Here is a 20,102-nt window from a genome sequence, read left to right as displayed (position 1 = left end):
GCGTGTTACACTCTCAGGAGGTTAGACCAGGCGTGAAACTCTCAGGAGGTTAGACCAGGTCATGATCAGTCAACAGGATGAACAATCATCTACTTGACAGCTGTTGATCAGGAGCATAGCAAGCCTGCTGTATGACTCCCTGTTCTTCTGTAAGGGGCTGTGAAATACCAGTTGCCAGTTTTGATCAGAATATCGTTTTGATGCATGAATCATGACGGTAAATTTAAACCTGTAAAGTAAAAAAAAAAAAGAAAGAAAAATGTGATAAACATCTGTCTGGCCCTAAACAGATGGGACCTGATGTTTGGGCACAAACGACAACCCCTTTTGTGTGGTGTCATCTGTATGCCTGTCAAACCCTTGTGAAGGGGCAGGTAAAGCTTTTAATATGCAGTAACCATCTGTTCGGCTGCTTTCACAGCCATTAGTTCATGTCAGGGATATAATCTGAACCTAAGCATAAGCTGCAGCTAAGATCTCCACAGGGACTCCAGCATGTTAGAAAGGTATCATACCTGCCAGGTGCAAGGTCAGCAGACCAGAATAAGCCATGCATAATAACACACACACACACACACACACACACACACACACACACACACACACACACACACACACACACACACACACACTTGAATCTCTTCAAGATTCATGTTATTGTACTATGGCTATAAATATTCCATGAATAAAATGACTAAAAATGCTCAATTAAACAATACCAATAATCTATTTTTCAGTTTAATATTGAATGAGACAACATATCTGGGATAATGTAATATTTTCCAGTGTATGACACAAAAGATCCATGCATCCTAATTCTTTTAGGGCTGAGGCATCTCCATAGGGACAGCACCATACTGTGGGAGGTGCTTGGCCTTGGAGTAAAAGATCAGCATGCCCCGAGCCCTGAGCTTCACCAGGGACCGAGCAGCAAGACTCCTCCACGTTCACGGTTCCCCTAAGGGCTCGAATGATAGAAAAAGTGATTACAGAGCTTCCATCTTGCTGCAGGCACCTCATGACATGGAGAAAAATGGCAAGGCTCTGCCTTAAATGTCTCTGTCAGGAAACTGGTTTAAGGCCCGGTTGTTTGAACACGTTTTTGTTTTTTGTTTTTGTTTTTTTTACGAAAGAACACAGGCTTTGGCCATTGCAGTCACGCTGGTTTGTTTTGAGAAAGCCAATTTTGTGTAGCAGCTCAGAATATTTGGTAAATGTTAAATACAGTAATAGAAAATAATTTGATGTGCCTTGTGTGTATTCTGTAGCCTTTGCCCTCCCAGTAAGTCCTAGAACACCCAGTGGTTTTTCTGAAAGAAAGAATATAAAGAAGTCTCTAAAAGAAAGAAAAAGACAGAGCTGCTTCATTCATTTTATTCAGCATTAATCACTAAGGGACCGGCCCTTCTCCACAACTCCCTTTTGGAGATTTATCAGTCGCTTTGACTAAGCAGCGTCAAGGCTGTTCAGAATTAAAAACAGACTGAAACTTTTCTACTTCCCCTTAGGACCCATTTTGCTCAGTTGTGACATTTGTATGATGACTTAATATTGTTGTTTTGGGTCCCAGTATTAGTCAGAATTCCCAGTACTACCAATCTGTGATCAGAGCGTTGTATCTATGTGCATCCTGACCCTCATTCGCCTTCTAAAAGATGCAATCAACAGAATACATTCATTCAAGAAAAATGGGACTGAGATTTTTCATTAAGAAAGTGGTGTGGGCACACACACACACACACACACACACACACACACACACACACACACACACACACACACACACACACACACACACACACACACACACACACACGTACAATCATCATCTACAACAGGGGCATGGAAATAAAATCCTTTCAGTTTAATCTGTCACAGGCCTTCCAGACACGGACCTCAGTGATGACTTCCTTGAGGAAATCACAGTCCGAGAACCCATTAGAATTCATTCATAATTCACACACAGAACACACCGTTCCATTCTTTATAGTATGTTGTAGGCATGTTTTTTAACTGCCAAAGGAAAGCTCTGTCCTTATAATACTAAATGCATTATCACATACAAACTGTGGTAACACTGGAAGTCACCTACATTCATTGTGATTTGAATTGTGATCACTGTTTCCTCAGATTATAAGAATAGCAAAGTGTGTCTACCTTACATGAGGTCATTTACATCCCCTTAAAACATTTGATGACAATAATGTCGAACTGGTAGATTCTTTCCAACAAACTTAACACATTCAAATTACCCACAAATCATCCATCAGACTCCAGCTCTGAGAAGGTTTGGGTCACCACCCGGCAAGGCTTTTCCAGGACCCACAGGGAATTCCGCAACACCACTACCCAGACACAATTGAAGCTGCCTGCTGTCAGGCTAGTTGGCTCAGTGAGGATTAGCATCACCCTGCTTTAATTTGATAAGTCAATCACTGTAATCCCTTGTGATGATTGTTTATCAAAGAGACAGACGATAATATTTATGTTGGTTCTACTACAAGGTGCCATTTTCTAAAATTGACATATTAATCTTATGGTACAAGTTTGCATTAAAATTTTACAAGAAAAGAACTTTTTATTTATCATGCTAGTTGTTGACATTTTCAAGAACAATAGCTGTTTCTATCGCTCCATTTGTCCAGGAGCCTAGGAGCACTTTGTCTTTGTGCTTTCTGTCAGATTGTAGTCAAATTAATTGTGACATATATCTATTAAACAAACATTATAGCAGTCGATTGCAATTGTGTGATGACACTATTTCTATACATAGCCTATATCTGTGGAAACAGTGGCCATCACATGTATGTTCGTGAGATTATTTTATTAAAAATGACTGTTGGGATCTCATTACACAGAAAGTGCACAGGAGTCTATGTAAAATGTGTCTAAAAAAAAAAGATGTAACTCTTATGGCATCCCAAAGACTAGAAAGAGACACATGATGGACGTCAGTTTCCACTTGCTCAAATATCGTAGGGATATTTTTCCAGTAATGTTGATCAGTCTTACAAGATCTAATCTTTAACAAATCTTCACTGAAAATTTAAACATGATGGTGCTGTATTAAATAGCCATACTCTAGAGAAAATATGAAAAATTGGCAAATAAATAAAAACATCAAGGCATATATATATATAAAAAACTTTCTACAACTTGCCACATTCAAGAATAAAACCAAAACCCATTTCACCCTCACAATTTTCAGCAGAGCCAAACAGTCATATTGCACATCTCCATGAATGCATTGCTTCTGACATCCTGGCTTTAGCCAATTAATCTAGACTGTGGAGCCCGGTTTAGTTGAGTTGGTTCTTCTTCCAGGTCTTCTTCTCATCATCTTGGCAGATATTCCTGAGGCAGGCCTGTATGGTTGCTGGCCCTGAGGGCCTGGTCCACCGCACTAACATAACCATCGATCAGTCTCCTCATTTCAGGTGTGAAGGGATCAAAGGTAGGTCGATGGGCGCCCGAGCGCTTAAAGTTCCCATCTTTGTTGTTTTCGGCACAGAGGAGGCGCTCCTCACTGACACTGACGTTGAGAAAGGACGTGACGGAGCGGAGTGTGGGCACCAGGGACTCTTGCAGCTCCTCGTAGTGGACCACCAACAGCCTACGCCCAAAATGGAGCCAGTCCAGCACGTGGGACGCCCACCAGGACGCGTAGCTGCCCACAAACTCAGGCCAGTCTGCCGAGACACAGACACAGAAGGGTTCCCAATGGTCAGTAGGGATCCAGTGCAAAGGCAATATCTCCAGGTTAGAAACCTTAAAAGGGGTCTTTGATGTTTCTGATACTGTAGGACCCATTTCATTCACTACTTTATATGCTGAAAACAGGAAATTCAACAAAATGCCTGCTAAAAAACAGAAATATTAAGTAAAAGAATGTTCTTCTGTTATCTTTCAGTCATGCAAGCCATCCTTTCAGGCAGTGGTAGCTCATTGGTTAAAGTATTTGGTTTATAATTAGTAGATTGCAAGTTCAACTCTCACTATTGCCTTTGTTGGGTCCCTGAACAAGGCCATTATTCTTCAAGTTGTATTCATAATTAGTGCTTGCTTTTGATAAAAGTGTCAGCTAAATGATGTAAACTTTTGCAAGAAAATAATAATAGTGGTATATAAGATTATTTATTTTAACTTTAGTTTGCTCATATTATCCATTTAAATCTATATTCATTCATTAGGTTCTTAGCTGTCTTTAATGAAATTGTGCAGGCCATATAAATTGGCTTACTGCCTTTCACATTATGGAGAGCTCACACCATTTTTCTAGGTCAGATATGATTTTAGCTATGTGGTGTACATCCATGGTATCCTCTTGTCAAATGGACATTGAAAGAAGGCCATGTAATGGTGATACCTTTGCTCTTCCAGTGCTGGTCTGAGGCATAGCCAAGGTGTCCTGCACATTTACGGTTGAACTCTGCCATGAGAGAGCGGTAGGGGTTTCTTATGAGCAGGATGGCTGAGTCGTATATCTCCATGTCGCGCCTGCCACTCTCGTGTGTCTTCACGCAGATGGTGCGTCCACTCTTCCAGTAATCCTTTTCGCCCTTGAAGCCTGCACAGAAGGAGGGAATGTGAGCTTAGGATGCCGAGCCAACACCATGTGGGGAATGTTCAGACCAAACGTGCACACACACGCACACACACACACACACACACACACACACACACACACACACACTCACACACACACAGACATTTGAAATAATAGAACAAATGTCTAGGGTTGAATATGTCCTTTCCCTCACTCCATGTCAGGCTAGTGATGGATTTGGAGAAACTGACTTTCAAGGTGGTCAAATTCCTTAATGAAAACATATGCCTTGTTTTATGTAAAGGTTTTGATCCAAAAGTATAAAGTTTGGAGCGTGAAAGTGAGTTGAAGGTTAGTTCATTCAGACAAACCAGACATTAAAAGAGTGAGTATGAGGAAGCTGATGTGAAATAAATAGAAAACTGAAGTGGAAGTCTGAAGAGAAGCATAGTGATGGAAACAAAATCCATAATGGAGCCCTTCTGCAATGTCAAACAGACGGACTTGTAAATTTGACTATAAATCAACGTAAACCACTTATTTCTGATCAGTAAGTTGAATAAACACATGTTTTGCAGGGTTTCCCTAAATGTTTAATGCTTTAAAAGATTAAGGGACCTCTTCTGGAGCCACTTCTGAAGTGGAAGGACAATTACTTCCCTACAGCCTGTAGCCCACACTGAAAAAAACCCACATCAGATTCTCAGCTGATCCGACACACGTTCCACATGAATTATATGCTTTAAGAATGCCCTTTTTTTGCAAGTAGATGAGGAAATAGCAATCCCTGGTGATGACTGAGACAGTTTGACATACAGATAATGACAACGACACTTACCTCTGTTATAAAGGGTCCCATCAAAGTAGTAGCTGCCAGTGTAATATCCAGTGGCCAGCTCGATCAGATGCCTCACCCAAGTGTTGCCTGCCCCAGGGAAACTGGACAGCGCCACCAGCCAATTCGACTTGTCTGGCAGGAATCTCTTCTCAGTACATCTAGTGTCTAGAGAAGCACAGAATCAATAGAGAATGAGAAAGGTTATACCGCTTACTGTTCATTAGAATGAATTAATATGCGTGTCGCTGAAGCCAATATCAATTATATCTAAAATTAATAGCAACATTACAATTGATTTTACATGTCCGTGTAGGTTATAACATATATTATCAGAAGCAAATTATTTCAGTGGAAATCAGCTGAACTCTGGATACTGCTATTACCGTGCTAAAGACCTTTCCAAAGACTGTACTGCAGGCATGATTACAAATGCTTTGTGTAACCACAGAGCTGGGCCCTTACCTTGCACGGGTGTCTGGTAGACCTGGATGAAGGACTGGCAGGATTTAGGGCTTGGGCAGCTGTTGTTAACACAGGAGCAGTGTTCTTCGTCCAGGGGCTCATGGAGGGGGAAATTTGGAGTGGCATAGCCACAGAAACAGCCCAACCCACTCAGCATGGCTAAAGGGAACTCCTAGTGAGAGAACAAGTCTGCATTAACCTCACGACATGTGGTGTCCTCATACGAGGCCTGTGGCTTTAGTGTGAGAACGTTAATGTCTTTTCAAAAAAGAAACTGAAAGAAAATATTTTGGGTTTTGGGCTATGTGCTCAGCAGACAAGATTATATCCCACCACTTACAAAGGCCTATACTAAAATGAATCTGTACTTAACCTCTCTCTGTTTATTATGTAATTATTAGTTATTAATCTTATGGAATATATTATTTATTAATGCCTGTGAATTATTCAATAACTACATTGAAACAAAAATGAGAATTACAGTTACAAGCATGAGGAATGAGCACTCGGTGGTAGTTCTTTTCAGTGTAAGGGGTTCAACTAACAGTGTGGTTTCACTTTAAAGTTATTATGTTTTAACTTGTACTTGCCGAAATGGAGAGGCTTGGCATTTCAGTGTATCATTTCATCAACTCACATCTATTTTTGGATCTCGTTTAGTGATAGCATTTTCAAATGCTGCAATTAGTTTCTCGGTTGACAATCAATTGACCCTGCTGGAAGAACGTGAACAATGCAAGCCTGATAGAGGGGGGGGTCTACGATTACACTGCAATCACAGCATTCAAGAAGCATGCCAGATTGATTATGGCATGCATTGATTCTCTTAAGGGCCACATTAATGTTTAAACAAGCAGATTGTTTTCAGAAGACTGCGGCAAAAGTTTTATGCAAGGTATGCCAAGGAGAGTATTATCCAGTGCCAGGACCCCAGGAGAACTGGCCAATCAATGTTAATCTTCCATTGATATAAACAAAGGAAAAGTCTAGAGAGTGGGCAGGCAGCGGGAGAGCCGAGGATGCTGGGACAGGGAAGAGCAGAGGGGCAGACCTTTTCGGTGCACGCCTCAATGCAGGTCTGCGATGTAAGGTTGGGCGGAGACACACGGATTAACGATGCTGACGTAGCATTGTCTGGACTCCTGAAGCAACCGCGGTAACGAACGTTCCTGTCTGAAAGCAGAAAAAGGTGACAGAGGTCATTGAGTAACAGCATATTTTAGGTAAAATAATTGCACCAATCATTAGTTCACACTGCATTTACTACTAACTGGGTCTGCTAGAAGATGAAAAGGCTATTCTGTTCTATGAGACTTGTGAACCATTTACATTTATGGAATTTAGCTGATGCTCTTTCCAAGGCAACTTACAATTATGACTGAATAAAACCCAAGCAACTAAGGGTTAAGGGCCTCGATTAGCAGCCCAACAGTGGCATCTTGGCAGTGGTGGGTCTTGAATTGGCAACATTCTGGTTACTAGTTACCTTAATCACAGAACTAGCACTTCACACTGATGCACATATTGTATGCTAACAGTGGGATGAGACAAGCTTACATGTAATAACGTTTGCGCTAAGCAATATGATTATAGAGGTAACATTCCTCAGAAGTGCTTAGGCAGTACAACATAGAGACACACAGAAGGCACAGCTACATATCTGCAACAGTGGGACCACAGCTGTTGCTTAATTAGCTGCTTTCAGGGGCAAAACAGATATGCAAAAAAAAAAAGTAAAAACGAGAAAGGGAAGGAAAAATAGGTATACGAAAGCTTACAATTCTGTGCAGCCATTTAAACCTCCATGCAGCCATCATCCAACCTGCAATGTCAACAGTCTGTTCTCGAGTGCTGTTCTCAAGAACCAAGGGAGAGGTTGGCACGCACTGGGCCCTGTCTCACTCATCTTCAAGAGTGCGGGCCCATTCAATCATGGCCACTGCAGAGTCATTAACTAGCACGTGTCGGCTTTCCGCTGGGACACTGGAACTCTCCGTTGCCACAGAGCCTGAAGGGCTTCGACCACCTCTCCAAACAAAGCGAAGAGGCACTGCACCCTCAAATGGACTGGAACACGCTTTGATCCTCTAAAGGCCAGAAAGATGACACAGCTGCACAAAACCATCAAACATGGGGCTTTTGAAGCCCCGGGTACACAACGACTAGGAGTTCAGGGATTTTGCCCGGAGACAGCAGGGATAACGTCTGTAGATGTTCAAAGTGACCACAGGAAGACTTGTGCACTGTGATGGATTCAATGAACAACCGTTTTTTTTTTTTCTATTATTTTGTAGGATGTCATTAGTAAAAAGATTACATAAGAAAAGCAAACATTTCAAACTAGATTGATGGAAAGAATTTCTGCTCTGAAGTATACTATAGAATAGCAGTTATTTTTGATTGATCCTTTGTGGTTACTTTGTTAACAGGCATATGCATAAATGTATATGGATAATGCACAGATTAAATAAAGCAGAATATAAATAAGGAACTAGAAAAAAATGGGATGGCAATGTCTTTTCACAGTTTGTATGATTTATTCATAAATAGTGAATAATCCTCTCTATTTAGGGCATAAAATATGCTCTGGAGTTGTAATGATTGGATGTGAGAGTGCGTGTGAGGGGATGCAGCTGCTGTTGTGTTGGTCCGCTTCCAGCTGGCCCTCACCTGCTCTCGACCGGACGGCCGGAGGAGCCCGAGCCAGCAGCGTGTGTGTGGGGCTGGTGAAGCAGCCAGGGCCACGGGCATATGGCTATTCATAGAGCTGGAGCCTTGCCCTACATCACCTGCAGGACAAGCACCACAGAGCCAAGAGCACAGCAGTGTGCTGGGTGGGTGCATCTAGGCTATATTCTCAGCAAGTCAAAATGTGAGCATGAGTGTGCAGATTATGCATGCCTGCAAGTGTGTAGATTATGCATGCCTGCATGTGTGTAGATTATGCATGCCTGCATGTGTGTAGATTATGCATGCCTGCATGTGTGTAGATTATGCATGCCTGCATGTGTAGTTTATTCATGCCTGCATGTGCGCAAGTTATGCACACCTGCATGTATATAGATTATCCACACATGTATGTGTGTATATTATATATGCCTGTATGTGTGTGGGCAGAGGGAACCAAGATTGTTGTGCATGCCCTGTGGTGCTGCTGTGAAAATCCTTTAGAGACTTGTTTGAGAGCGAGCGAGAGAGAGAGAGAGAGAGAGAGAGAGAGAGAGAGAGAGAGTGTGTGTGTGTGTGTGTGCATGTGTGTGGGTGTGTGTCTGCATGTGTTTGTGTATGTGACTGGAGAACTGATGCTGTGCCAGACATCTGCCAGATGTTTTTGCAAGAAATCTTTCATGACAGATATGTTTGTTTGTGTGTGTGAGAGAGAGAGATAGAAAGAGAGCGAGAGTGCATGTGTGTGTGTGTGTGTGTGTGTGTATCTATGTGTGCCTGTGAGTGTGTGTGTATGTGTGTGCGTATGCCTGTGCGTCCCTTTGGCCATAACCAAGATGCAATGGCGATATAACTGCTGTTCTGGATCTCTCTGGCAAAGCCAGGAGTCTGTACTTACACCTCCTCTGGCCTGGAAGCACCTCCTCCACCTTGTAGACAGAAAGGCGAGCCACGCCCCCACACACAGAGCCCTTCTCCCCTTTGCAGTCCAAATTACATTCCTCCTCCTTCATTCGAGCACTGGTGACACGGTTACCACAGTAACATTCGGACCCATACTCCAGGCCGGCGTACTGGTACCCACTGTATGAATGAACAAGGAGCCAAATGAGATTCCACTGATTAAAACATTTGTCAGTTCTAGGATGGAACCAAAGTTTATTTACAGCTTCATTTACTCACAGATTTAACGCTTGTAAAATGTTACTGGCGAAAAATTAGCGGCAACCATACACACATCACACACATCCACTTATATTATTTATGAAGTCTGACCCTGAAAGAGCATGAAGGAACACACTTAACATGAAATAAAGAACATGTTTAGAAAAGTCAGGTATAGATTTTAAATGACTGCCTTTTAAATAACTTCAGCTATTACTTGCACAAGAAAATTCTACTTAGATATCAAGTTACCCATTGTGCCTCTGTCCTACAGGGACCAAAGCAAGGTTATCCATTCTCCTTGGCCTTTAAAGCATAAAGTTCTCCCTTTTAAATAACTTTAGCCATTACATTATTCGAATTATTGTAATAAAATAATATTATTAGATTCTACTTTAAATCCCATTTACATTTACATTAGATATCACAGCACAGTTAACGGTACTCTTTGCACCAATGTGAAAAGTAATTTGGAACTTCATTGCTACAAGTGGAGGAATCTGAAATGACAAAACAGCAATGTTCCTTGAGCATCAGTGCTGGTACTGCAGGCAAAGTCACCGTGTCACAGCTCAGAGTGAAAGGGGTGAAAGCCTTCCATGTAGCTTGAACACACTGACTAAGGATGCGGTGGTACAAGCCCCGCTGCCTTTCACACCCCAGCCGTGTCTGCAAGACGGCCGCCCGGAGGGGGATAATGGTCAGTTACCGACCGGGTCGTCGCACCAAACACCTGCTCTGCCACCTCGCTGGTGCCCAGTGCCGGCTGAAGCCTTTTTGTTGCGGCAGCTCTCTGCAGGGGGCAGCTCCAGGCCATCTGGCTTGCTCCGGAACAGCGGTGGCAGACACCTCCTGGCTGCCTGTGTTCACATCAACCGCTCGGACGTGTCGTGCACCAGCTCCTTGATGCATATCGCCCAGCGAGTTAGTTGATGTCTGCCTGCCAGCAATCCAATCCACCACCCCCTCCCCCCCAACACACACACACACACACACACACACACACACACACCCCACATCTCCACCCTCCTATCATGCCAGGCCCATGGTGATGTGCACCGAAAAGCCAAGATCCACCGCGTGATTTCTTTTGGAGCGTGCCCCTGTTGGACTCGAGGCATATTAGACTGAGCATCTCTGCAAACTGTTACCCTGATCCCTCCTCCTTCACCCTTCACCCCCCCCCCCCCATGCACTGCCCGCCCCATCCTGTTCGAAATATGGCGCTAACATATTGCTATGGCAACTTAAACAGTCATTCTCCCTGTGAATTAATGGCTGGGCCTGGGTGGCTGGCTCAGAGCAAACCACTGAGCTCACTGCTACCAGACAGGTATGGCCAGTGGTGTCTTCAGTGCCTGTAGCAGCTAGGGGCACATGAGGGGAGGCTCTTCACAAACACAGGCAAATCTGGGGCTTTCAAAGGCTGGCACTGACAGACTGCTTTTCTAGTCTTTTTACAGTAATTGCCACTACTGTCATCCACAAGCCATGATTCATTGTTCAGATAAAACTGCATATTTTCTTAGGTACATTTTCTTAAAACTATGTTTTATACATAATATAAAAAGTATATACATGTAAATTATACATATTATATGTACAATCTATAATACTAAATTATATATATATATAAATAATTACATTTATCTTGTACAGTTTACTCAAATCGTGTATGTAAACTGATGCCATAGATTTTATAGAATGTTACATATGCCATCCACTTTGCTTGAACAGTTTATTTATTAGAAAGACCATGTACGTGTACAGTTCAAGACGTTAGCCAATCTGTTGCCATGCACAGTGCGTTTTCGACATCCTTCATCTCTTCAGCAATGGCCAGTTTCTGCCAAGAACATCTGCCAAGAACGACCCACTATCCGTCTCATGGGGAATTAGTCTGTGGTCAGAAACACTCCAGTGATAAACATGGTGGTGGGTAGCTAACAAGTACTGCATGGCAACAGAAGGGCTATGGTCTGTAACAGCAGACCTATAAAATGCACCTATAAGAAAGGTGTACCTAATAACAATGACCAGGGAGTATATGTGCTAGGTCGACCTCAGGGTGGTGAGTGTAGTGTACTGGAACTGTATAAAGAGATGGCAACTCAAATAAGCCAAAGTGATCATTTTTTACTATGCAAGCCTCCTGACAGGAGAATCTGTGCAACACCAAACCAGACAGTCTGGAGACTGGTGTATATTATTCTCTCATAATGGACCTCATTCATGGATGAATCTAGAGCACTGAATGAGAATAGGTGCACTGTTATACATATTACAGATACTGTTTACGCCTGCGTAAAATTTCAACTATTTACCCACTAAAATTTCATATAAAAAAATTAACCATTGAAAAGGATTTTTGCTAAAATATATATCATCTAATGTTGCTTCAAAGTAAGTTGCCTTCAAAGTGAGTTAAAATCAAGAATTTAAGAGGAATTAATAAGAAAATCCCAAGTGCACTCTCTCAGACTAGACCTGACCTAGACTGGACATCTCCCCAGAGTAGTAGCGTCAGAAACATCAGCCAGAGTAAAAAACCAGGAGAATTCCACATTTTCTGCTCGGATATTTAAATGCCCCAAAAGACAGCAAATGTCATCATGTTATTAAATAAGCTCTGACACATTGTGGGCTAATTAAAGGGAGCAATCCTCAATAACCCAATTTCTCTGGTGGTCAATTAACTTTCAGCTGAGGAGCTGAAGCAGGTGTCGGCTCCTTCGCTACAGTCAGTGGAAGCACCTTTAACATCCTGGCTAACGGAAGGCAGACTCCAGACCTGTTCCCTTAATTGGTCCTGTTCCAAATCCCACAGTCCAGGAGGAGCCAGCTGGCACTGTGCTGCACACTGTGTGTTCGCATCCCTGAGCACTGTTTCACTGCTTCTTGATTTAAGTCGACTAGGAAAGGAGCCTCTAGCCAATATATAGGTCTCCCAGTGGCCTCAGAAGCAGGGAGTCTAGGTTTGTGTAGGATTATTATTTAATATTATTATTATTATTATTACCTTTCTGTACAGGTGTCCTGGCACAGGGTACTGGTCATTTTGCGGAAATCATAGAACACCATGCCCTTTAAGGCCCGGTCTCTGGCATCATCCGAAAAACAGCCTATGTAGGTGCCTTGTTGGACAAACAATTGACACAGACACACACAAATAGGAAGACTCAAAGTTACTGGTCAAACTATCATTAACTAAACCACTCAGTTACCCATCATCAGCTTTTAGGGGATTGAAGCTTTAACACCGGAGGTTTACCTTTGTGTCTGACATTTCTCTTCGGACTGACTCTCTCCGTCCTGGCCGTGTCTCGCTCGGACATGAGGCTATGGAACCAGCGACGGCGCAGGTGCCTGATCTCTTGGTTGCGTGACAACAGCCACTGGGGTCCAATCGCATCCTCCGCCTGACTCCCATGAGAGCCTTTCATGCTCAAATGAGGACCCACCCCACCGTACCTGGTCCCAAGGGCAGGGGCCACCAGGGAGCGAGGCGGCGGTGGAAGCGAGGGCAGCGAAAGGAGACCGCTGCCACTCCCTCGCTGATACACCACCAAACCGGACCGCTGCAGCAGGAGCACGCTTCCCGCCATGATGTAGGCCGCACCCAGAAACAGGAACAGCAGCTGGGTCCGTCGCAAGAAGCGCTGGAGTCTGTAGAAGGGCTTGGCCATCTTGCCCGTCTCTTAGAGTGGTAAAGGCAGGCACGGGCTTGGCTGCGTCTCTATGATGTCATGCTAGCATCGCGCTAACCTGCCTCAGGTAGCGCTGCTTTGATATTTCCACAAGGAGCCCTTATTTACATTCTGATTGAAAACAGACTGCCGTGAATCCTGCCTTGCACCACGCTGATGCACTGCTTCAGTGCAGCTGCATGTGCCCGTGTGAGGATTAAGTGAAAGCGACGTCGTCGTGCCCCATCTCTTGTTGACAGAAGTACCTGAGGCTTAGCATACTCTCCTTCAGACACGGAGGCTCAGGGAACCTGAAGTGAAAATAGAAAGCAGTTAGTTACAAGTCAAGGCACATCGTTTACTTTTTTTTTCCGTCCTCGGTGATAAACCTGAGAATTGGAGACCAGAGTTACAATATGGACGAGGCGTGTTCACACTTTTTCTCTGGTTGTATGTCTCCATTAAGGGTAGAGAAAGTATTGCCAGTTGAACTGCCCCCTCCGCTTTATTATCCCTTCCTTCTTTATGGAAAGAAATGGAATTTTCTGATGGGGATCCAACTTAGTGAAAGTTTCAGTGAAATTTATTGCTATTATTTAATATTTTCCTCCAAAAACAAAATATTACATAACAATTAAATCACAAAGTTTTGCTGACTGATGATAATTAACACTGGCATGCCGACTTTGAGAAACTCACTTGCGCAATGGCATTTCTTACAGTTGAGAATTACTTGCACAGCACTTCTCAAAGCTTAATCTGGTCATTATTTCAGCACCAAATGAGAGTGCTTGTTAGTTGGAAGACTTGATAAACAAACCTCGTAAGGGGCCTGGCTTTCTCCTCTTGAGAGCTGCACACAACTCTCTTTGGGGCCCATGTTTGCTTCTAGTGTGTACCATGTGAAATCTGCCTACCGAGGCCCCAATTGAGGCAAACATGCATCCTGTACTGATTAATTTTAAGAGCCAACAGCACAATATCCAGAATGTGCATGAATACGAATGTGCGCTCAGTCTCGCGCTTGACATGTGACGTGAAAAGCATTCAAGCCCACACAGACGGCAGAGAAGCTCAGAAATTTTCCATGGCTGCCAAGTAAATGTTTCTGCTGCTATTCATCCGGGTTTTCGTGCTGTATCTTCATTTGATTTCATTCCTCTTCCGCACTCTGAGGCAAGAACGCCAACATTTTATTTTAAGAGGGCGACAAAAAAAAATCTTCCCCGGGGATAATTGGTCCCTTTGCAATGTGGCGCACAAAGCCGCCTCCGCTGACTAAGACTCACTTTTGTCAGTTTAACCCCTAGCCCCTTGTTGCTGGGCCCAGTTCTGGCAAGGGGCCCAGATTTGCATAAAGGGTAAGGATGCAGTGGCGGGCGTTCTTGCCGACACCAGGGAAACCACAGGCAAAGGCCTGCTGAGAATGTCAATCAGCCTGGAGGCTCATTATCCCGCGGGGCGCTGAGCAGCCAGTGACTGGCGGCTGGTGGACTTTCCGTCACCGCCAGCGCAGACGTGGAGGCATGCTGCAAGCTTCTGACAGCTCTATTCCATCCAAAGACGGAGACGACCACGACATGCATGAAATCAAAATAGCCCAGTCGTCACCGGCATTTGGCTTTTGTTTAGCACTTTTTCAGCAGAAAACCCTCGATCTAAACACCAGTGTCCAAGTCTGAAATTTCATGCTAAGTAATTTACATCAGGGTGAACCATACAGTAGTGGCCTCTTTTTTTTGTGCTTCTTAAAATTCTACAATGAATTTTAACTCATTATGTGGAAAGAAAAAGTATTCTTTTACCACAGCTTTAGATCAATGACCCTGAAAATTAAGTCAAATTAAAGCCCAAACAGAGAGGTTCTCTTCAGGTGTTTGGAAGTTGACAACTTTGTGGAATTGTGGCTGAGGTTATTAACACAGACCCATTTATAACAAAATCAGCCATCGGGAGGAGAACTGTTAATTAAAAGATGCCCTATATTAGAAAGTTAGTTATTTCACAAGCTATTAAAATTATGAGAAATATGAAAGCGTTCCTCATTACAGCAATATCTTCCCTCTAGCTGTATAGTTTCCCTGCTGGTAAACGATATTTAAGTCACAAAGAAACAAATACCAACTATTGCTGAGCCCAAGGCGGTTTTAGTCATTCAAACCTTCCAACAGGGGTTGTATTTTTATGTTGTTCTTTAGCTGGATATACAACAAAAGGAAAACAGTGCTGGACTCAACTGCAGTGTCCAGTGTTTGCTTCTTCCTGTCTTCTGCAGCAGGTTCCCCGCTGAGACTGCACGATTACTAGTGGGCAACAGCAGGGTGGCGCTGGGGGGTCTGCATCCATGTGCCCATTTGTCTTCACTTGTATACCAAATCTGCAAATGTAATACAATAACTGCAGCCAGAACCTGTGTCCCTGCAGAGCCGTTTATGTATCTGCATTGTACATGGGGTGGCCTGAATTTGATTGAGTGTTACACAACCAATTCTGCATTTACAGCAGCTAACAGTGGCTTTGCCATTGCTTGGTGTGAAGTATTGCTCCATAAAGATTTGCTGACATGAACCACATAATTTAACCTCAAAAAGGCACATCGGCAAATTTCGAAAGCATCAAATTTAATACAGTTTTGGGGGAAATAATGATCCCTTAAGGAAAGCACAATTCATATCTATATGCTTCATGATCAAATTATGCAAACTGACTACAGCACAAAGGAAAAGCCTGTTTGTTCTCTGCAATGTGTTGTTAACACTGGGCTAGCTCGAGCGTGGTGCAGAGATACATACATAAGGCGTGTTCCTTAAGGGATGCTTATTTATATTGGGTTTCAAAACAGCCCTTTTTGGTAGAGTGATTGTTTTGTGTTTTATTGTATGCCACTACAAACCTTAATGAGAAGAGGGTTACACTGGAGATCATAATAAGTAACCAAGGCCTGTGATAGGCAGCACAGTGCTTATACATTCGTTTATAAAATTATTTTGCGTTTTTCTATGATGGAAAATAAATGAATGCCAAATCAGGCTTCGGTCCAGACAGAAATCACCTCGGTGCCATCGGAGATGTCAGTCACTCTCTTTCAGCTATCGTGAAGCCAACCTAGCCCTACATCTTAAAATTTGCTGCAAAAGGTGTAAATATATTCTTCAAGCCCTCTACTAGAGATGTGAGAATTGATTCTGCTTTTTTAAACGAGTGAGGAACGAACAGAGAGAACTGGGCCTAAACTGCCTACTAGATAAGGACTGTATGCATGCATGCTGCACAATTTACTGCACAACACAGTGCCACAGACAAAGCTTCACAGTTTCAGCGAATGTTTTTCTTCATCTTTAAGGTTTTAGAACAGAGGCCCAGGCCTTATTTTGTGTGTTTTTGTTCTCCAGTAGAGACTCTTTCAGTGCCTGGACCACAGACACATGAGAGGTGACCTGTTGCACCCATGACATGTAGTAACCCAAATCTCTCTTTCCTCACTCAGAAAATCAGAGTAGGCCAAACTCTAACATCCAAGCACTACATTTCAGGAGATTTCAGTCACTTCCTGTCACTCACAGTTTTTAATCTGATTTGGAGACTTTTTTAAAATTCCCATATTAACAACCAGCAGTCAGACTCATTGTCTTGTTTGCATTTTAAGTAATTGTTCTGCTAGCTGTACGGAAAAAAACTTCCACAGACATAATAGTTCACATTAATCTGAAGTACTGTAATTGCAAATCAGGCCATTCTGTGTGATGATGTAATTCTGCTCTTTCCAAGATCCTGATAGAGTCTGAGTTTAAATACTCACATCAAAGAGAATCAAGGAGGATCTTTCTGCTGTCACATCAGCACTTTATCTATTTCCTGTTACTTCCTAAGTGAAAGGCCAATCAAAGGAGTGTACTCTGTGATCGATGTGCCGCCTATATGGCAAATCCCACCAAGACACTGTATGAGAACACCCCCCCCCCCACCCAAAGCCTGTGCTCCCTAACTGAGACTTCATTACGTATGCCCAACCTTTTAAATGCCAGACTTATTATTTAGTTATTAAGGGATATTACTCAGTACCTAGTGTGACGCAGGATGTAATATACTGGTATAAACTAGGATCCACTAGCATCTTGGATGGTAAGGGATTAAAGACATCTTTGAATAAATGATAAATATGGCTTTAGCACATCTGAGCTATTTTAAAGGCAGGTGAAATGTAGAATTTTTTTAAAAATCTACTGATTGATCTGTTTCCTTTTTCTTTTTTTTTTAAAGGTTCTTTGTATAAGAGCACTTCTATCTTACAGCACAGCACATCCGCAGGAGACCAGTTTGAATCATTTTGGTAATCATGAACCCATGAACACAAAAACTGTTAAGCACAACAGACTAGAAGGACCAATGCCAACGTTCCGTTCCACTCCAGCTGACTGCTAACGCCGCTGTGATTACACTGAAGGGCTGTGATTAACCATGAGATCCCACAACTCCTGAATGTGCTGCACATCATAAAGCACAAGAACGTGGGATTTATAGGCTTATTAACCTAACATTTCCGATGCACACCTTATGTGCAAGGCCCAGGCCCGCAACATAGTACGCTCAGATTTCCATGCAATGGGGAGTAGTTTTCCACCTTAAAGGCTACACATAGTGACTGCAGTGTGCATCTGCTGGGGCAGTCTGCAGTAGGCGTGGCCCTTATACCTGACCCATGTCAAATAAGCTTTGCTTCACCGGGCCATAGCCAGCACTTACTACACCCTGAAGGCCCAGTGGGAGGCCAGCTGATCTGCAGCAAAGCTATGCATTAAAATTTTGCTACGAATACACTATCTCCTATTATTTATGTTTCATGTTGCCTGGGTCACATTTACATTTGCAGATTTACGGCAGGGTCATAAAGGAGCCGCTATAAGTAAAATCTGCTCGATAAATGCCTACTGAAATCATTGCAAACACCAGCCCATGGACACTATTTTATTGGCCACTAAACCCAAATGGAAGTACACACAAAACCAAGCTGACATGGGAGACTATAGCAACAGACTCAGCTGAGAGGGTACTCTGCAGTACCACCTGGGGAAATGCACAGGCACACACACACACACACACACACACACACACACACACACACACACACACACACAACATGCACAAGAACACGCCTTACATGCATAGATGTGGCTATGTGCATGTGCATAGATTTTAATTAGTCCCTACTGCATATTAAGTAGATTGATTATTCATTATTCATTTCTTGCTCCATTTCTGCAACTTCACCTTCACCTTAATTGCCCAGATAGAAAAGTTTTAAAAAATGCAAAGCAAAAGCTATTTATATTCATTCATGGCTGTGGGTTTTGCTCGGAAGACATTGCTCTGAACAGTACAATGACTATGAGGTCTTTCTCTCTCTTGCTCTGCATAAACCAACATGAACCTACTTATGGCAAGCTTTAGTGGCCAAAGAGAGAAACCACCAAGCTAGCTGGTGTCCTAGAGTAATCACATCTCCAGTTGAAAGAGGATTTTCAATGGAGAGTCCTCGCTGAGACACTGAGAGAGTAATTTGGTCCAAGACTAAACTTAATCTGTCTGGTAAAGCATCCCCACTGACTGTCTAACAGCAAAATAAAAACCTTGTTATATTTCAACCATATCTTAGCTACAATCACTACAATAGACACTTGCAAGATGCCATATCCTCCATTCTGAGAATGACATTAGGTTTTCATATAAGATGTCATGAACAATGAAGCCAAGAGTTCTCCTTTTTGCCCTGTTAGAGTCTGAGAACTGAGTGAAAGCACAACACTGTACCCCACGCACTGAGCTCAAGAATCAGAGCTGCAGTCAGCTCTCCTGTCAACATGAATTATTTACATCAACTTTTAGTGTGAGAATCAAGTCCATTATAGTGTTTGTTGTCCAAGCCAGAAACAAATCACATATAGAAAAAAGAAAGTGCTTGCTCTAACAGTCATGCCATTCATTATAATAGACAAACCTGATTTAATTCAGGATTCAGTAATTATTCATAGGTGCACATATAACCAAGACTTAATAAAAATAGTGCCCAGACGCTGATGAACATTTTTCACATACAGATGTTGGTTTCAGAAAAGCTTCTACACACAAGTAGGTTTAAAATGATTTTTTTTTTCCTGTTACTGTGTTAGCGGCTAGCGAATGCACTACGCATGATGCACTACACATCCTGTGAGCATTAAATATGTTATAATTTGCAGTGCCTGCATCTCTCATGGCGATTTTCCTTAAGAGTGGGGGCTGGGGGGGCGGTGTTGGTAAGCTGTTGAAAGGTCAACTGTGACAAACGATTTTGATTAACACTAAGCATGGGGGTAAAACCTGATTTCTTGACAGCCGTCTTGTAGTAAACCTATTACTGAAAAATAGGTTAAAAGCTGAAAAATAAAGGATATAGTAGCAATTTTAGTGTATATTCACGTAAATTCACAAGACATTTCTGAATACCATCCACAGGCATATTCACAGAAGTCTTAATACTCACAGAAACAACAACAACAAAAAAATCGGCGTTCGTTTTGTTTATTGCTGATATAAGTGCTACCAAAAAATACCTCTTTTTGTGCAAGTTATTTTTGATTAGAGTGCAAAACAACTCTACAGCAACAATATGTGGTGCTCATTATTATTATTATTATTATTATTATTATTATTATTATTATTGTTATTATAAACATCATTATTGTTATTATAAACATTAATA

At 42.5% G+C, this 20,102-nt stretch overlaps 1 protein-coding gene across 2 annotated transcripts in view; it reads right to left on the bottom strand.

Annotated features, from left to right (window-relative positions):
* Positions 1 to 1,805: 1,805 nt before the first annotated feature.
* Positions 1,806 to 20,102, bottom strand: part of LOC113586315 (WSC domain-containing protein 1) — a 19,163-nt gene continuing 866 nt past the window's right edge. Inside the window, exons 1-9 of one of the 2 annotated variants that reach the window (XM_027024326.2) lie at positions 15,601 to 15,676; positions 12,949 to 13,674; positions 12,697 to 12,811; positions 9,412 to 9,596; positions 6,898 to 7,019; positions 5,847 to 6,018; positions 5,385 to 5,549; positions 4,367 to 4,567; positions 1,806 to 3,689 (exon numbers count right to left, since the gene is read on the bottom strand). In XM_027024326.2, coding sequence (XP_026880127.2) covers positions 3,337 to 3,689; positions 4,367 to 4,567; positions 5,385 to 5,549; positions 5,847 to 6,018; positions 6,898 to 7,019; positions 9,412 to 9,596; positions 12,697 to 12,811; positions 12,949 to 13,363 — 1,728 coding nt within the window. In that variant the 5' untranslated portion in view covers positions 13,364 to 13,674; positions 15,601 to 15,676 and the 3' untranslated portion in view covers positions 1,806 to 3,336. Of the gene's footprint in view, positions 3,690 to 4,366; positions 4,568 to 5,384; positions 5,550 to 5,846; positions 6,019 to 6,897; positions 7,020 to 9,411; positions 9,597 to 12,696; positions 12,812 to 12,948; positions 13,675 to 15,600; positions 15,677 to 20,102 lie in introns of those variants that run through there. The other variant, XM_027024325.2, reaches the window with a different exon arrangement.

Source organism: Electrophorus electricus, chromosome 15 (genome assembly GCF_013358815.1).
Source record: "Electrophorus electricus isolate fEleEle1 chromosome 15, fEleEle1.pri, whole genome shotgun sequence".
Taxonomy (NCBI): domain Eukaryota; kingdom Metazoa; phylum Chordata; class Actinopteri; order Gymnotiformes; family Gymnotidae; genus Electrophorus; species Electrophorus electricus.
The sequence above is the reverse complement of the archived record's forward strand: the minus strand, read 5'-3'. Positions and strand labels throughout refer to the sequence as shown.